This window comes from Anoplopoma fimbria, chromosome 9 (assembly GCF_027596085.1).
Source record: "Anoplopoma fimbria isolate UVic2021 breed Golden Eagle Sablefish chromosome 9, Afim_UVic_2022, whole genome shotgun sequence".
Classification (NCBI taxonomy): domain Eukaryota; kingdom Metazoa; phylum Chordata; class Actinopteri; order Perciformes; family Anoplopomatidae; genus Anoplopoma; species Anoplopoma fimbria.
The window spans coordinates 30,225,403-30,241,397 of NC_072457.1; the positions used below are offsets into that span (position 1 = coordinate 30,225,403).

The window sequence follows — 15,995 nt, forward strand, 5'->3', positions numbered from 1 at the left end:
AGTAGAAAAAAGTCATACTATAGTATGTGAAAAAAAGTAAAAGAAAATAGTATGTTGAAAAAAAGTAGAAAAAGTCATAGTATGTTGAAACGGGAAAGTTTTTCCAAACATTTTTGATGCATGTGGGATTTGAACTGGGATCAAACCAATTTCAGTTCAGAAGACCTGTTCACTACCCGTTGAGCTGTATCTTTATCTAAGAGAGGTTTAAAAAAGTAATAAGTCATAGTATAGTATGTCGAGAAAAAAGGCATAGTATAGTATGTCAAAAAATAAGTCATAGTATAGTATGTCAAAAAAAGTAGAAAAAAGTCATATATTTTCAATTCAAAAAAGCACAGAATCACAAATTACAAATTTGCCTCAGAGGGCTTTACAATCTGTGCACATGAGACATCCTTGTCAAATCCTTGTCCTTAGACCCTCACATCCTCTGTCCTTCCACATCCTCTGTCCTTACATCCTCTGTCCTTACCCTCACATCCTCTGTCCTCACATCCTCTGTCCTTACTCACATCCTCTGTCCTTAGACCCTCACATCCTCTGTCCTTACCCCCTCACATCGGCACAGGAAAAACTCCCCTAAAAACCCCTTTAACAGGGAGAAAAAAGGAAGAAACCTCTGGGAGAACGACAGAGGAGGGATCCTTCTCCCAGGATGGACAGAATGCAATAGATGTCATGTGACCAGAATGAACAGCATAACAGAGATACAACACATTCAATGTATATAATTATTCATATAATAAGACTACTTATAATAACAGCAGCAATTATTACAGTAGAATTATAGTTATGAAAATAGGGATAGTAATGTGATTAATAATAATAATGGAAGTAGTAGTGGGTGTCAGTCGGCTCACAGCAGGAGGCACGACTACGGTCCAGGTACCACAACGATTCATGGAAACCTGCAGAGCGAGAAAGCAAAAGGGCTTCAGGGTGGAAGTAAAGCTAAAATGCTTAATGGTACAGGTAATAGTAATAGTAATGTGACTAGTAATAATAATGGTGGTAGCAGTCGGTGTCAGCAGGGCCGTAGCAGGATGCACGTCCACGGTCCAGGTACAGCCACGATTTATAGAAGCCTGCGAAGCGAGAAAGCACAAAGACTCCAGGGTACAAGCAAGTCAATGAGCATAATAGTACAGGCAATAATAATAGTAATAGTAATGTGACTAATAATGATAGTGGTAGTAGTAGTGGGTGTCAGCAGGGCCTCAGTAGGTGGCACGATGACAGTCCAAATATAACCCCGATTCCTGGAAACCTGCGAGGTAAGAAAGCACAAGAACTCCGGGGAAGAAGCAAAATCAGTAATGTGCATAAATAGGAGATTAATACATAAAGATGGAGGGAGAGAAGAGGAGAGAGGAGCTCAGTGTATCCTAGGTAGTCCCCCGGCTGTCGAGGCATATAGCAGCATATCTAGGGGCTGGACCAAGGAGAACCTGACCCAGCCCTAACTATAAACCTGAACCAGCCCTAACTATAGACCTGAACCAGCCCTAACTATAGACCTGAACCAGCCCTAACTATAAACCTGAACCAGCCCTAACTATAGACCTGAACCAGCCCTATATAAAAAATAGTATGTTGAAAAAAGTCATAGTATAGTATGTTGAAAAAATTCATAGTATAGTATGTTGAAAAAAGTCATAGTACAGTATGTCGAAAAAGTCATAGTATAGTATGTTGAAAAAATTAAAAAGTCATAGTATAGTATGTTGAAAAAAGTCATCGTACAGTATGTCGAAAAAGTCATAGTATAGGATGTTGAAAATAGTCATAGTATAGTATGTGATAAAAAAACAGTCAAAGTATAACGTTTTTGAAAAAAGTCATAGTATATTATGGCGAAAAAAGTCATAGTATAGTATGTCGAAAAATATCGAAAGAACAGTCATAGTATAGTTTGTCGAAAAAAGTCATAGTATGTCGAAAGAAATCATTAAAAAGTCATAGTACAGTATCTAAAGAAAGTCTTATTACAGTATGTCGAAAAAGTCATAGCATACTATGTTGAAAAAAGTCAAAGTATAGTATGTCGAAAAAAATTAACATAGTCTTAGTATAGTATGTGATTAAAAAAAAGTCAAAGTATAACGTTTTTGAAAAAAGTCATAGTACAGTACGTCGGAAAAATGTCGAAAAAATAATCATAGTATAGTATGCCCTAAAAAGTCATACTTTTGTATGTTGAAAAAAGTAAAATAAAAATCATTTTAGTATGTATAAAAAAGGGCATAGTATAGTATGATGAAAAAAGTCATAGTATAGTATGTCTAAAAAAATCATTAAAAAGTCATAGTATAGTATGTCAAAAAAAATTAACAGTCTTAGTATAGTATGTGCATAAAAAAAAGTCAAAGTATAACGTTTTTGAAAAAAGTCATAGTACAGTATGTCGAAAAAAAGGTCATAGTATAGTTTGATGAAACTGTCAAATTTCTTTTTAAAAGACAAGATATGGTATATCAAAAAGTTAGTATAGAATTTCATAGTAACACAGGCTTTCGGTTCTAGATGTTTATTGGTAAACAACAAGCTGAGACAACCCTGATGACATCATCAAGGTCATTTTCTTAAACTTGACTCCTCTAGAGTAACAGAAACCATATCTAGATGTTTTCACAGGCAGAGTAGTACTCCTCAAGATGAGTTAACTGAACTTCATTAGCACAATAACACGCAGTAAAATATGAGTAAAAGCAGTTCTACTGTTTGCAAAAAAACTGTGTTGGAGGCCAAGTTGAGCAAAATTTTTATTGGCCAAGAAGAGCAATCACGAATGACAGAATATACAACCCCACCAGCATGCCAGCGTTTTCATAGAAACTGTACAATGTGAAGGAATGTATGGATCAGGAATACATAGTTATCAATATCCAAAGAAACAAAACAAAAAAGTTTACATCCATATGTTCTGGTACAGTATGAGTTGATGTCAATGAAATATTTCTGGTCAGTTGCGTTTAAAAACCCTGCTCCTCTCTCATTAAATGTTTCTCTGGTAGTGTTACCTGACACTTGGTTTACATGCTTTCTTTCTGAGAGGGTCACTTGGTATAAAGGGTGGTCAGTTTTCTCTCCTCACTACCAGCGTCGGTCTGTGGACGAGGTCAGACACCGCCGAGGTCTCCAGCAGCAGACGGTGCCTGGCTCAGCCTCCTCCTGTGCTTTCTCTGGTACTACTCCTCAACACCTGGGATCTCCTTACTGCGGCTACAAATTATGAAGCAATCTGAACGAGCAAGAGGGTGGGTGGGTGGGGGGGGGGGGCTTTGTCTGGGGAATGATGTACATTAAGGCAAAGGGGAACAACTAAAAAATAATGCTCAATTAGAAAGGTTTGTTTTTCTCCACATAATTATAGTTAGTGCTAAGGCCTCAAGGCTAAGAGGAACAAGAGTGCCAAGATTCATCAATACTGATTTTTACCGGGTTCTGTACCATTACTCCTATTCTTTAACATTCAGTCCCCTCGAATCACAAGGTAAGTGTATTTTGCAGAGCCTGTATCTGAGTATATGTATACACATTCTCCACTACAACAGGGCTACTGGTGGTTATTGGTTGGTAGCAATAGTAAGCCCTTGATATACAGACTACCTGACAGCAAGCAACGCCTATACTCACAAGGCATGCTTAACAGACATTAATAGGTTTAGACATTAGTCCATACATAAGGCAGCTTTTTTTTTTTTTTTTTTTTAAACCTTTTTTACTTCCTTATTCACTTTGGCCCCAGTCCCCATGTTAAGGGGAGTGGGTGAATACATTTAGGGACTGGTGAGAGATGCTGTAGAGCAGCTCTGAATGAATTGTTTTACAAGGCAGGTATTGGTAATTATATCAAAAGACAGCAAACAAATGAAAGCTGCAGGGAGGGTTGGTGTTGGTGTTGTTGTGGGTGGGGGTGGGTGGGTTCTGCTATGGACACAACAGCTGATAACAGTGATATGATTAGTCACATTACACAACCATTGATACAATTATATAAAAAAGGCAAACAAAAGCCGATTGTACAGTTGCTTTTCCACATACTTCATAGTGAGAAAGGAAGACACCATTCTGGAGAGATGGAAGGCGGGGTTAATCTCTTCAAGCAGCAAAAATCCAGAATAAAAAAGGAAAACCGGGCTGGGTGTGAGGAAATAAGGTGCTACATTGAACAGCTCAGTGGGAGGCTAGAGTGAGTGAGGAGGGCAGGTGGGGGAACAGAAGTGGCTTGTGTGCAAGCAATGAAACGTCAGGCAAATAGGGAGGTGTTGGGTGGACGGATGTGGCGGGCTGACTGCTGCTACGGATGCTGCTACGGATGCTGACAGAGGTTGGAAGGATTGCGGGGTGTTAAGACAGCGCGGCAGTAACTAAGATGTGAAATGCACAACAAAGTAAAAACAAAGAAGGCAGAAATGGCGGATACAGGATGGGGATGGGGGAGCGGCTGAGGAACGCACAGGACTGGGGGATTTTTGATCGCCTGGCCCCCGAACACAAAAGGCCTCTTTTAGTCTTTCCAGTCTTTCTTGATATTGAGGTTCCACTCCCAGGACAGGTGGTCGTGCTTGTCGTCGTCGGTAAACTTGGATTTGATCTCGTAGTTGCCACGGGCCAGCATGCCTTTAGGAGCCTCCTCCATTGTAGTCAGGAATTCATACTCATTGGGACGAGGTCCATAGCTCCCCACCATGTAGTCTGATTTATCAACTGTTTACAGACGAGAATGAACATTATGGTGAGATTATATCCTTAAAATAAATAAATATAATGAAATTGAATTATAATATAAGAATTTGATTTAATAAAAAAAAAACACACGCACACACATGTACATACATACATACATACATACATACATACATACATACATACATACATACATACATACATACATACATACATACATACACATACATACATACATACATACATACATACATACATACATACATACATACATACATACATAGAGAGAGGAACACATTTCCACACTGAGCTCTGTTGTTGTTGTTGTTGTTGTTTTTTGTAGCTACCAAAGACTTATATTCATACTATTTAAACTTTTTTACAGGTTGTGAGTCCAACCCGGTACTTTGAGGTTTGTGGTCAGCACCTTAAATCCTAAGACACTGGGGCACCTTTGTTGTTATGTTTTTTATTTCTGTTCATTTAAGAATTTCACCGTTGGATGAAAAATATACAGTAATAATTAGGCTTTTATCTTAATTCCAGACATAACTGGAAACACAGGTAATTGCTTTATAAATACTGTGTGTTTTGGAGTAAGAGGTGTTTTTGTGGGACAGGTCAACAGAAATTGTTTACTCACTCCTAATTCCTTTCCTGAATGTTTGCTGCACATACTTCAGTCCCGAAACAATGTCCTTGTTCACCTGTGGAGACACAAAAATTGTTAAAGTCAACAACAGAGATATTAAATTATATTAAATGTCTTTCTCTGGCCTTAAAATCCTATTCTTATTGCCATTTCACAGATCCCACCTTAAAGTTGATCTGTATTTTGTATTCGACGCCCTCCTTCAGAACAAACCCCTGCTTCTTAAAGGCTTCCAGGTCTCCTGTTACAATACAAAAGGGAAAAAGCAGATGCAATCATTATTTTCTTCATAACAACTACAATGACTATTTGAGGTGTGAATCTTGAGGCGTGAACAATCAAGATTTTGATTACAATTCACCTGTCAATTTAATTACACAACTATTCGTGATTCTTCTTAATTTTTTTATATTAGTGCACATGGCTACTTTTTTTAAATCAATTTAAAACAAGCAGTCCAATACATCTGAACTCTAAATTAAAAAAAATAGCTGCATCTTAAAAAACAGTTTCTATGTTACCCACCTTGGAAGATAAAAATTACAAAATCAAAACAAATCCTTCTGCAGTGCATTACAAGTGTGCTGTAATATACACTAATGTTTTTTTTCACTTCTTGAATGTCTATGGCATTCTACACTGCATGAATAAGCCAAGCAGCTAGCAGACTGTTTCTTACTCATAGCTCTTCTACTCTTACTTGGTTTAAGTCACTGCATCTCCCGACAGAACCCCACGGTTGAATTTCCAACTGCATGCACGTTTTTTCAGCCCAACATTGTTGAAACAGAGCAGCTAATATTGGAGCGAGAGAAACAAGTTAGCAGACTGCAGAGTTGTGTCTCTCTGCTCCACGCACAGTTTGTGTGTGTGTGTGTGTGTGTGTGTGTGTGTGTGTGTGTGTGTGTGTGTGTGTGTGTGTGTGTGTGTGTGTGTGCAATGCTCTGCCTCTGCCCTCGAAGAAACACCAACAAAGAAGAGAGGAGCGAAAGAGGAGCGAGGAAAGAAACAAGCGCGACAGTAAACGAAAGCAAAATGCTATTGAGACAAACACTGAGCGAAAATGAAACCAACGTTAACCCACTTATGTTCTATCACTGCATCATAGAATCAAGGAATTGTCCCAACTCCAATGGCTGTTTACACGAAAACTTGTACTCCGAATCTGAATTTGATTGGTGTCCTGGAAACAAAAAGCAGCTTATTCCATTTGGAACCTCTAAACTCAGTCGAAATTATCAGAGTTTTCACAACACAATTTTTTTTTTAAATTAACCATCAAACCTAATCTAAAGGATTACAAATTGGGTTAAGAAAAAAACTCAGTACAGTTACAGTATACACGACATGTTGGCTATCGCACTGCTTTACGCTACTGTTGAAGAATGCTTACGTGCTCTATAGGCAGAGCATGCCCACCAGAGATTTCATGCGGCTTTCCAAAATGTTAATGGTCCAAATTGATCAAATTATGAAAGTGAAATGAGTGTTATTGCGGTGGATCGTGACGCGCCAAACAATTTCTCGACTGTTAAAACGGCCGGAAACAGTATCAATGAAGTATGCTACAGCAGGGCCCATGCAGCCCAATCTCATGCTCACCCCAAATAACAGACACACAGAGAAGGCCTGTAATGAGACAGACGGGCTGGAAGGCTGGTAAAAACTTTAGGGATTTGACAGCCCACCAGGAGCTGTCTCAGAATGCCAGATGGCCAGTGCACTACTGCTAGCTAGCAAACTGTGGTAAGTAAGTGTAACTCTGTAACCACTGATGCTATGTGCTGTAGTTTTTATATGACGTTTGGGGAGGGTTTATGCTAAGGATGACTCCAGTGCGTCATTGAGCCATAACTTCAAGCCTGACCGAAATATTCTAAAAAACACAAAAATGGTGATAAAACGCCCTTATCACATGTTTTCAGCAATTATTTTATGTTATCGTGTATAATGTGTTTAGAAACAGATCTCAGATTATACTTTGACCCATACTTTAAGGCAAATTTAAATAAAAAATGCAAGTAATCTCCGAAACACGAACTCACCTTGCAGGTCCAGCACCAGGGGGTTTGGGGCGCTATCACAGAGCAGCGTCATCCGGGTCACTTGGACATTGGGAGCATTGGGATCTAAGACTGGATCAAAGAAACAGGTTGGTTCAATAAAGAAAAACCTACCTTTCCAGTGGGACATTTCAGACACTCTACATACTATACAGCTCCTTGTACAACTGACTTTCATACTCTTCAGCTATTTGTTCAATTCCGATAGACCAGAAGAGTCAAGGGGGACACCAAAAGAACAGTGTTTGTATGTACAATTAAAGTTACTCTAAGTAATTTGCTGAAAATATTGTAATGATACATTCTATGACTTTACCGTTTATCAGACATCGAATGAGACAAGAATGTGTCTCCTCACCCCCCACTGCTGAGAGTACTCTGCTGGGAGGTAGGAGGAAGTTCCACATAGAACCTTTAATGCACAGGTATTTGTTGTGACATAACAGGATAGCTTAGACCAGGCTCCAAACAACAGGCATGCACATGATGCCTGATGATGCATGTCCTCTAACATGCAGCTTTCTAGGTGAGCAGTCTGAGAGGAAGCAAAAACAGGACAGCTAAGCTGTAGTTAGGACAGCCTCTGCATTAATTACACTTTGGTTTATTCTCAGTCCCACTGAAGCAACATTATCAGTCCCACTGAAGCAACATTATCTCTTCAGTTCTGAGCATACGGATTTATCAGGGGTTCAACATACTATAAAACCTTAGGTTACATATTGTATCAATTGATGCAATTCTCTAGAATCTTTTCTTAACTTAATTTAGATAACTTGGTAACAAAGAATCAGATTTAATTATATGTCAACCACAAATACATGTCAGTAATTTAGTTCATAGAAAATATAAGCAATTCCAGTCACAATTGCAATTAGATATTTTCTTTAAACTGTTTAGCACTTGACCAATTTAGATTACACCACAATAAACAGGTAGCATCCTTCCTGACTCGTTAGAAAAGCAAAAATGATGTTCAACACAAATATAGATCTAAGATTCATGCCTCTATGCTTCTTAAGCTGTCACACACACACCACACACACCACACCACACACAGTGCCTTACCAGCCTCAGCAGGCCCAGCGCCAAGCAGAGCTTCCTTATATTTGCGTAGGCTCTCATCATCCTTGTCCAGCTCCTGGATCTCTTTCATTGACTTTTGGGCTGGTGGCTTGTAGTTCACCGGCTCTGGCTCTTCGTTTTCAGCTGCAATGGCTGTTAGCTGCTCTGGAGTCACCTCATCCTCAGCCATGTCTGGAGACAGGTTGGATACAAAGACAGGGGGGAAAAAGCAGGTAGGGTTGAGAGAAATAATAATAAAAAAAATTAAGAAAAACACAGCATGCAGAGAATTCTTCCAATATTCGGAACGGTCACTTGTCTCTTGGGGAACAGGTTGTAAATCACTGGACAAACAGATGACCATAACAATGACGTGAGGAATGCTGATAGAAAGTGTGTAGCCTATTTGATCTGCAGTTGCTCTGGTGTGTGACTGTGAGGTTGAGCTGAAAAAGCGGCTGCGGCAGCATTTCTCCTTACACTCCTGCTGATGACCTAACTCTTTCTGCTGTGTGATATCATTTAAACACATTTCTCTGAAATAACATCATCACCACAAGGAGAGAAATGAATGAGGCATTAAGCATCACATGATTCAAAGCCATTCCAAGGGAGGGTATGGCACCTCACAAGCCCAGCCACTATTTAGGTCACACCAAAAGGCTTGGGATGGACAATGCCGACTGCCAGGGGCAAGTGAACTATGTGTTCGGACAAGTGAAATCCCTCATGCAGCTGTTTTATCGGCCAAGTGAATAATCAATGTTATCTTTATTGAAATCTGTAGGAGAGCTGGCAAGCGTTAGCGGTTAACATGGGCAGCGGGTTTGCAGCACAGACAGTATCATGGCTAACAGCATAGCAACATTTGGAACAACTAACATAATCAGACACTAATTATATTGATTCATTGATGCTGCTCCGAGATATCGCAGTGACTAGGGTCTGCCGACAGCACAGGTCTCTCTCTAGCACAGTCCTGCCCATAACTAAGCTAACAGCTAATGATCTCTTCAGTAACATTATGGTGCGTTCAAGCTCCAAACAGTAAAAATTAGTATTGGGCAGAGTTAAATTACAACGTTATCATGATGTGTTCAAACGTAATCTTGTAAAAATGTTTTTAAATACAAAACACAATACAAAATAAATATTAGAGAGGGAATTATGACTTGTTTATCTGCCTAACACTAGCTCTAAGCAGCTTACAACACAATTCAACGACTAAAGCCTCCCCAAACTGTTATACCAAAGCAAATATTCATATAAAAAATTTCAAATAAAAATCAATTTTCTGAAAATGAATTCATATCAATAAATAAGTTAAATAAATGCTTAGCTAATATTACCTTCATTTCCATTTTGACAGTTAATAGCCTTGTTTGTTTATTCTTTATTTCACTGTGGCAGGGTAAAATCTTGCTATGGAAGTTAGTGTTGGAAAAAAATCCCTTTGCTGAAACACAATGAATAACAAAAGCAGGAAGAGCTTTGTTTATGCCAAAAGACTTTCACGTTAAGGCCTACCCTCTACATAACTACACAGGCCTGGAATACTTTTTTAAGCAAAGCAGTGCAAATTGAATCATTATGATTTAAGTCCCTTTTGAGGCACATTTGATGGTGCCCAGAGCCTGTGTCCGTTCTTTGCTGCAGTTCAAACATGGCGGTGCAAGATGGCGGACTGCGAGGAGGACAACCGCTCCCTATGTAGATATAAACAGCTTTTTCTAGGTACCTAAAACACTATGATTCTTAGTTTCGGATGATTATACACAAATTAAAACATAGTTATAAATAGTATGTTCCCTTGCTGCCAATTAATTCTCCTTAATGTAACACTCTCACTTGTTCCTTTAAAACCTTGATATCAGTTTACATCACACAACGACAAGAGGATTGAAATGCTCTAAGCATCCGCTTTCAACCTCAGTGCTAAGAAAAGTGTGGAAACAAGAAAGTTTTAGGGCAGGATAGTAGGGCTGCACAACCAAATGTATATTGCAAATAAAATCTCCATTATTAATTGACATTGTAAATTACGAATGAGGAAGCAGAAACAGCTGCCAGGTATATTCATCTACAGTTACCATACCTTAAACTCACAATGCTCTTCTGAACATCTGTAAAGGCAGCGGTGCTCATCACCATATAGATTCCTCCTTCTGGTTTGAAGTGAGAATCTGAACATACCTCTTCCCAAGTCTATCCTCTGACATGCCCAAACAAGCAGCCGTCAGATGAAAAGAGGTAAAGAAACGAACTCTGGCTTATGTCTGCAGTCACATAAACGTGCCTGAGCAGGGTAAAAAAAATACTGCTCAAAAACTTCCTTGGTAAGGAATTGCTGTTCCTGGTAAGGAACTTGCTGTTCCTTACCATTCCATCACTATACACACACATTTTGGCACCTGAGGGAACCAATAACAGGTGACAAAGAAGCATTGTAAAATATGAATACGCTTCAATTTAACTTCACCTGGTTGCACAGATTTTCTAGGATCAAATCAACCATTTAAATAAGATACAGTTTCTTTAAAGGAACGCAATATGGTTTAGGTACGGTACCACTGAATAATAATTCATTTCATTCATTTTTTATGAATTGCTGTGTAGACCCAGTAGAGGATGGGTCATACAAAAAAAACCTAGCAAGTAGTTCAGGCTATTTTTACTGAACGTTCCTTTAATCTCAAAATGCACTCCAGTGCTTTGCATAACTTAATTTGAGTTCCGCATAAGACAACATTTGGATCAAGGCTGTCTGTGATGACAGGAGAGGTGCTGGAGAGGGAGGGGCGTCAGAGGGAAGGCATTATGTAACTGCTGGCATTCAACTCTCGGTCAGTCTAGTGCAAAATCAAGAACGTCCTTTTCCTTTCCCTTGAGGCGGAAAGTCTTCATGCACATGGCTGCAGTGGCAATAAGTTGGGTCTTTATATAAAAAAAAAATGTTTATGATTCATTTTAATCATTCCACTTGGAAAAGAAAATGGGATTTCCTGTGTTTATGTGTTATTTGTTTCTAGAGCTCAAATGGTTTCAAAAGGGACAAGAATCAGCGAGGAGTTAACCAAAAGTAATATAAGAGGATGTCAAGCCCTGTCATGTGAAACGTCAACATTAAGAAGAAAAGTCAGGATTGTACCAGAATCCAATATGACAGAGAGAAAGAAACAGCCTTCAGCAGGCACAGAAGACTGCCTCACTGAAGTTGACCTCTTCTCTCTATGCAAGGCTTCTTCTGTGTGGATCTATCTCAGTATTACACAGGAACAACCTGCAGGGCTGCAGCACTGAACCTGCAAGCCTGACACAATGAGACATGTCAAACAACAGACCTACAGGGAGAAGATGTGAACAAAATAAATGTGTTACACAAGTGTTACTGACTCATCAATTACAAAGCACGGCAACTATAAATCAGTAATATTACAACTAATGAAATGTCCAGCATAGGTGTGTCTGTGAGGAGGCTAGCCGCAGCTAGCCGCAGCTAGCAGTGATCAGCAGCAGCCTGTGTGTCATGATGGGAGACGGGAGCTAGCTAATGCTAACACCATCTGAACACTGGCTACAACAGCGCTGTTAACAGGGGCTGCCGGCTGCAACACAGGGACCCAGCGTGAGTGATGTCTGGATGCATCCTCACTCATGTGGCTGTGTCTTAGCTACAGGGAGGGACTGGTGACAGGGAGGCTAGCTAGCTAGCTCTCTGGGGCTAGCGTTAGCCTCTCAAGCTAGCACCAGCAGCGGCGTCACAGCGGCCTCAGCACTGGTCACCATCACACTACACATGTCGGTATTACACTGGTGCGACTCACCGTAGTCTTTACTGCAGGTGGGTCCAGGTGCGTCCGTGTCTCTGCGCTCCTCGGCGGGTATGGCGGAGCAGAGGGACGCCGCCCAGCGGGATGCGCACGCAGCACGGCTCCCGGAAGAGCTCTGAGAACCAATCAAACGAGGGGGCGTCATGACGTCACGCAACGCGTGTAGGTGCCACGCCGGAAGTGTTCTGTGATTTGAGTGTAATGGAGCCTCTTTGTTATCAAGAGCTGGTGATATGTAACTCTAGTCACGTTGAGTCGTGACACCCACTGCTACTTCCATTATTATTATTAATCACATTACTATCCCTATTTTCATAACTATAATTCTACTGTAATAATTGCTGCTGTTATTATAAGTAGTCTTATTATATGAATCATTTATGTCATATACATTGAATGTGTTGTATCTCTGTTATGCTGTTCATTCTGTACACATGACATCTATTGCATTCTGTCCATCCTGGAGAAGGATCCCTCCTCTGTCGTTCTCCCAGAGGTTTCTTCCTTTTTTCTCCCTGTTAAAGGGGTTTTTAGGGGAGTTTTTCCTGTGAATGTGAGGGAAGGACAGAGGATGTGAGGGTGTAAGGACAGAGGATGTGAGGGTGTAAGGACAGAGGATGTGAGGGTGTAAGGACAGAGGATGTGAGGGTGTAAGGACAGAGGATGTGAGGGTGTAAGGACAGAGGAGGTGAGGGTCTAAGGACAGAGGAGGTGGACAGAGGAGTGAGGGTGTAAGGACAGAGGATGTGAGGGAAGGACAGAGGATGTGAGGGTCTAAGGACAGAGGAGGTGAGGGTCTAAGGACAGAGGAGGTGAGGGTGTAAGGACAGAGGATGTGAGGGTCTAAGGACAGAGGATGTGAGGGTCTAAGGACAGAGGTGAGGTGAGGGGTGTAAGGACAGAGGATGTGAGGGTCTAAGGACAGAGGACAGAGGATGTGAGGGTCAGAGGATGTGAGGGTGTAAGGACAGAGGATGTGAGGGTGTAAGGACAGAGGATGTGAGGGTGTAAGGACAGAGGATGTGAGGGTGTAAGGACAGAGGATGTGAGGGTCTAAGGACAGAGGATGTCTAAGGACAGAGGATGTGAGGGTGTAGGACAGAGGATGTGAGGGTGTAAGGACAGAGGATGTGAGGGTGTAAGGACAGAGGATGTGAGGGTGTAAGGACAGAGGATGTGAGGGTGTAAGGACAGAGGATGTGAGGGTGTAAGGACAGAGGATGTGAGGGAAGGACAGAGGATGTGAGGGTCTAAGGACAGAGGATGTCTCATGTGTACAGATTGTAAAGCCCTCTGAGGCACATTTGTAATTTGTGATTCTGGGCTATACAAAATAAACTGAATTGAATTGAATTGAATAGTCAGATCTCTGGAGCATGTTTTCTGTTATTGTCAGGAGGAAGCATCTATAAACCTGTGCGTTAACACCCTACATTATCATGTAACCCTTTGTTTACATTATCATGTAACCCTTTGTTTAGTTAATGAATGCAATATCTATGGTGAGACGTCCTACATTCATTTGGAAGAATAATCCCTGTGAACAGAAACAGACAGGAAGATGAATGTTACAACTTCTCTAGGTTGACTGCTGTCATGATATATGTGTGTGAGCTAGCCAGTAATATTATGGGATAGATGATTGAGGCAAACTGCAAAGCATTATTATGCTGTCAGGTCTCTAACAGATTATATCATTATGTCCAACCAGTTATAAACGGACCCATTAATACATTGATCCGGCTATAATTGCAGTCTGGCCAGCAATAGTTTGGTTATGATGTAAAAAAAAAAAAATAGCATCAATAAACATCACAATGTGTTTTCTTTGAATTTGCGGAAGCATTTTCAGTCAAAGGTGAGTTATTTACCACAAATATGATCCACTTTCTGTGGGCGGCATATGGCACCAATGCAAAGCTGGAATACTGTCAAGATGCGGTAATGAACCATCTTTCAGTGCAGCGCTCCCCTGAAATCATGTTTTAATTGAATTTTCTGCATAGACCGTTCACCAAAATTATATGTTACACCACAAATACTGTTATAGTACTGGTTGCTGGCTTTATTCTTCGTTTCTTTGACTTTATTAGGGATTCTTAAGATTGTTGGCCGTAATAAAAAATGCCTAAATAATGATCTAGCATCTGTTTAACAGTGATAATGAGACTATGTAACTTTTTGAAGCAGTAAGGTAACAAAATCCTCCTTTCACAATTAAAAGTCTGATAGAGCCACTTGCTCTGGTATCCCCAGCAGGTTAGGTGGCCATTATAAACACACTTAAGGTAGAAGAGCTGTTGCCACATTTGGCAAAATAGTCTTGCTTTAAATCTGGCATCAAGACAGCTGGATGGCTCAAGTTGCAGCGACTGATTTATAAAGAAACAAACAGAATAGATAAAAAAAAATATGACAACTTTGTTTCATTTGGTTTTCATTCATTTTGTTTAAAAAAAAGGCAGCAACTGTCACAGTGAAGAGCAACAAAAAGAGAAATCTCAAAATAAACAAACAGAAAGATGATTCCATATAATTATTTATGTACAAAACCCTTTTGAAATATGTTCAATGTATACAGTACCAAATGACAGAACTGGATTTCATTAACATTTTTACCATTACATTACAGTCTGTCAAACCACTGAATCATGTTTATGTGATTTTAAAAAAAAGATCATGTTGCAGTTGTCCATGCATGTGGAAAAAAGCACAAGAGCCGGTTGAACAGGAGAAAAAAAAATCCCCAAATCATAAAACCGAAGCATGGTTTAAAAAAAAAAAAAAAAAGAGAAATTTTAAAAACAGAATATAATGGTCCTTACAATAAAAATGGTTTTTTTGTTTTTTTTAAAAAAGCAACAAAATGGTCATAAAGTCCATTAAATCCTATCCAATTGAGATTTAAAGAAAAAATAAAAAAGGGGATAGAAGTATCATCCATTCTGAGCGCTTCTAACTGGTGTCCATCTGAAATTGAATAAGAAAACGTTATTGAATTATCAATAAATACACAATATGTTCAAAATATAAATTGTTTTCATGGAAGCCAAGTTCATACCTTGGCATTGTAAGCATCCAATTGGGCATCAAGCTCCTCTGCTGAAAGTTGAGGTCTGTTTCCACCTCCTCTTCCACGACCTCTGAAGCCTCCGCTGCCACCACGTTGCCGCCGTTCACCACGTTCACTCCTTTCACCCCTATCACTCCGTTCACTCCTTTCAAACTTGGGCTGTCCAAGCCTGCTGCGGTCAAACCCTCTGTTTGAACTGCAAAAAGATCAAATAAGTTCAGATACAACCAGGTATTCACAGAAAATAACCCAAGAGCTTCCAATCACTGGAACACATATAATAATAAATGCTGTGCCTGCTAGCAACAATAGCATCCTGTTGCAGAGCTCCAGACGTCATAATCTCTATATATTATATTACTTATTATCTAATAAGTAATGTTTAAATGCATGTCTGTATTATATGGAGAACTGAATCGTTTTAATCTGCTCATCATCATTAATTAATAAAGTAGCCTGCTGATTATGCATCACATTCAGTGATACATTAACTAAAGTACTGGAATAATACTTCTGCTCTTTTACTAAACATGTTGAAAGCGGGACTTTTACATTTTTAGTCTGGTATTTTTTCTTTTAGAGAAGTAAAGAATCTGGGTATTTCTACTGCAACCATTGAA

At 39.8% G+C, this 15,995-nt stretch overlaps 2 protein-coding genes across 2 annotated transcripts in view; both read right to left on the minus strand.

Moving 5' to 3' along the window:
• Positions 1-2,538: 2,538 nt before the first annotated feature.
• Positions 2,539-12,387, minus strand: LOC129095639 (rho GDP-dissociation inhibitor 1-like). Its single transcript, XM_054604159.1, has 6 exons — positions 12,297-12,387; positions 8,476-8,664; positions 7,390-7,479; positions 5,509-5,585; positions 5,336-5,399; positions 2,539-4,713 (listed from the first exon to the last, which is right to left on the minus strand). The coding sequence occupies exons 2-6, from the start codon at positions 8,660-8,662 to the stop codon at positions 4,514-4,516; spliced, it is 618 nt and encodes a 205-aa protein (XP_054460134.1). The 5' UTR covers positions 8,663-8,664; positions 12,297-12,387; the 3' UTR covers positions 2,539-4,513.
• A 2,330-nt stretch (positions 12,388-14,717) lies between these two features.
• LOC129095987 (THO complex subunit 4-like) overlaps positions 14,718-15,995 on the minus strand; it is a 4,299-nt gene continuing 3,021 nt past the window's right edge. Inside the window, exons 5-6 of the mRNA XM_054604616.1 lie at positions 15,364-15,571; positions 14,718-15,272 (exon numbers count right to left, since the gene is read on the minus strand). Coding sequence (XP_054460591.1) covers positions 15,258-15,272; positions 15,364-15,571 — 223 coding nt within the window. The 3' untranslated portion in view covers positions 14,718-15,257. The remainder of the gene's footprint in view (positions 15,273-15,363; positions 15,572-15,995) is intronic.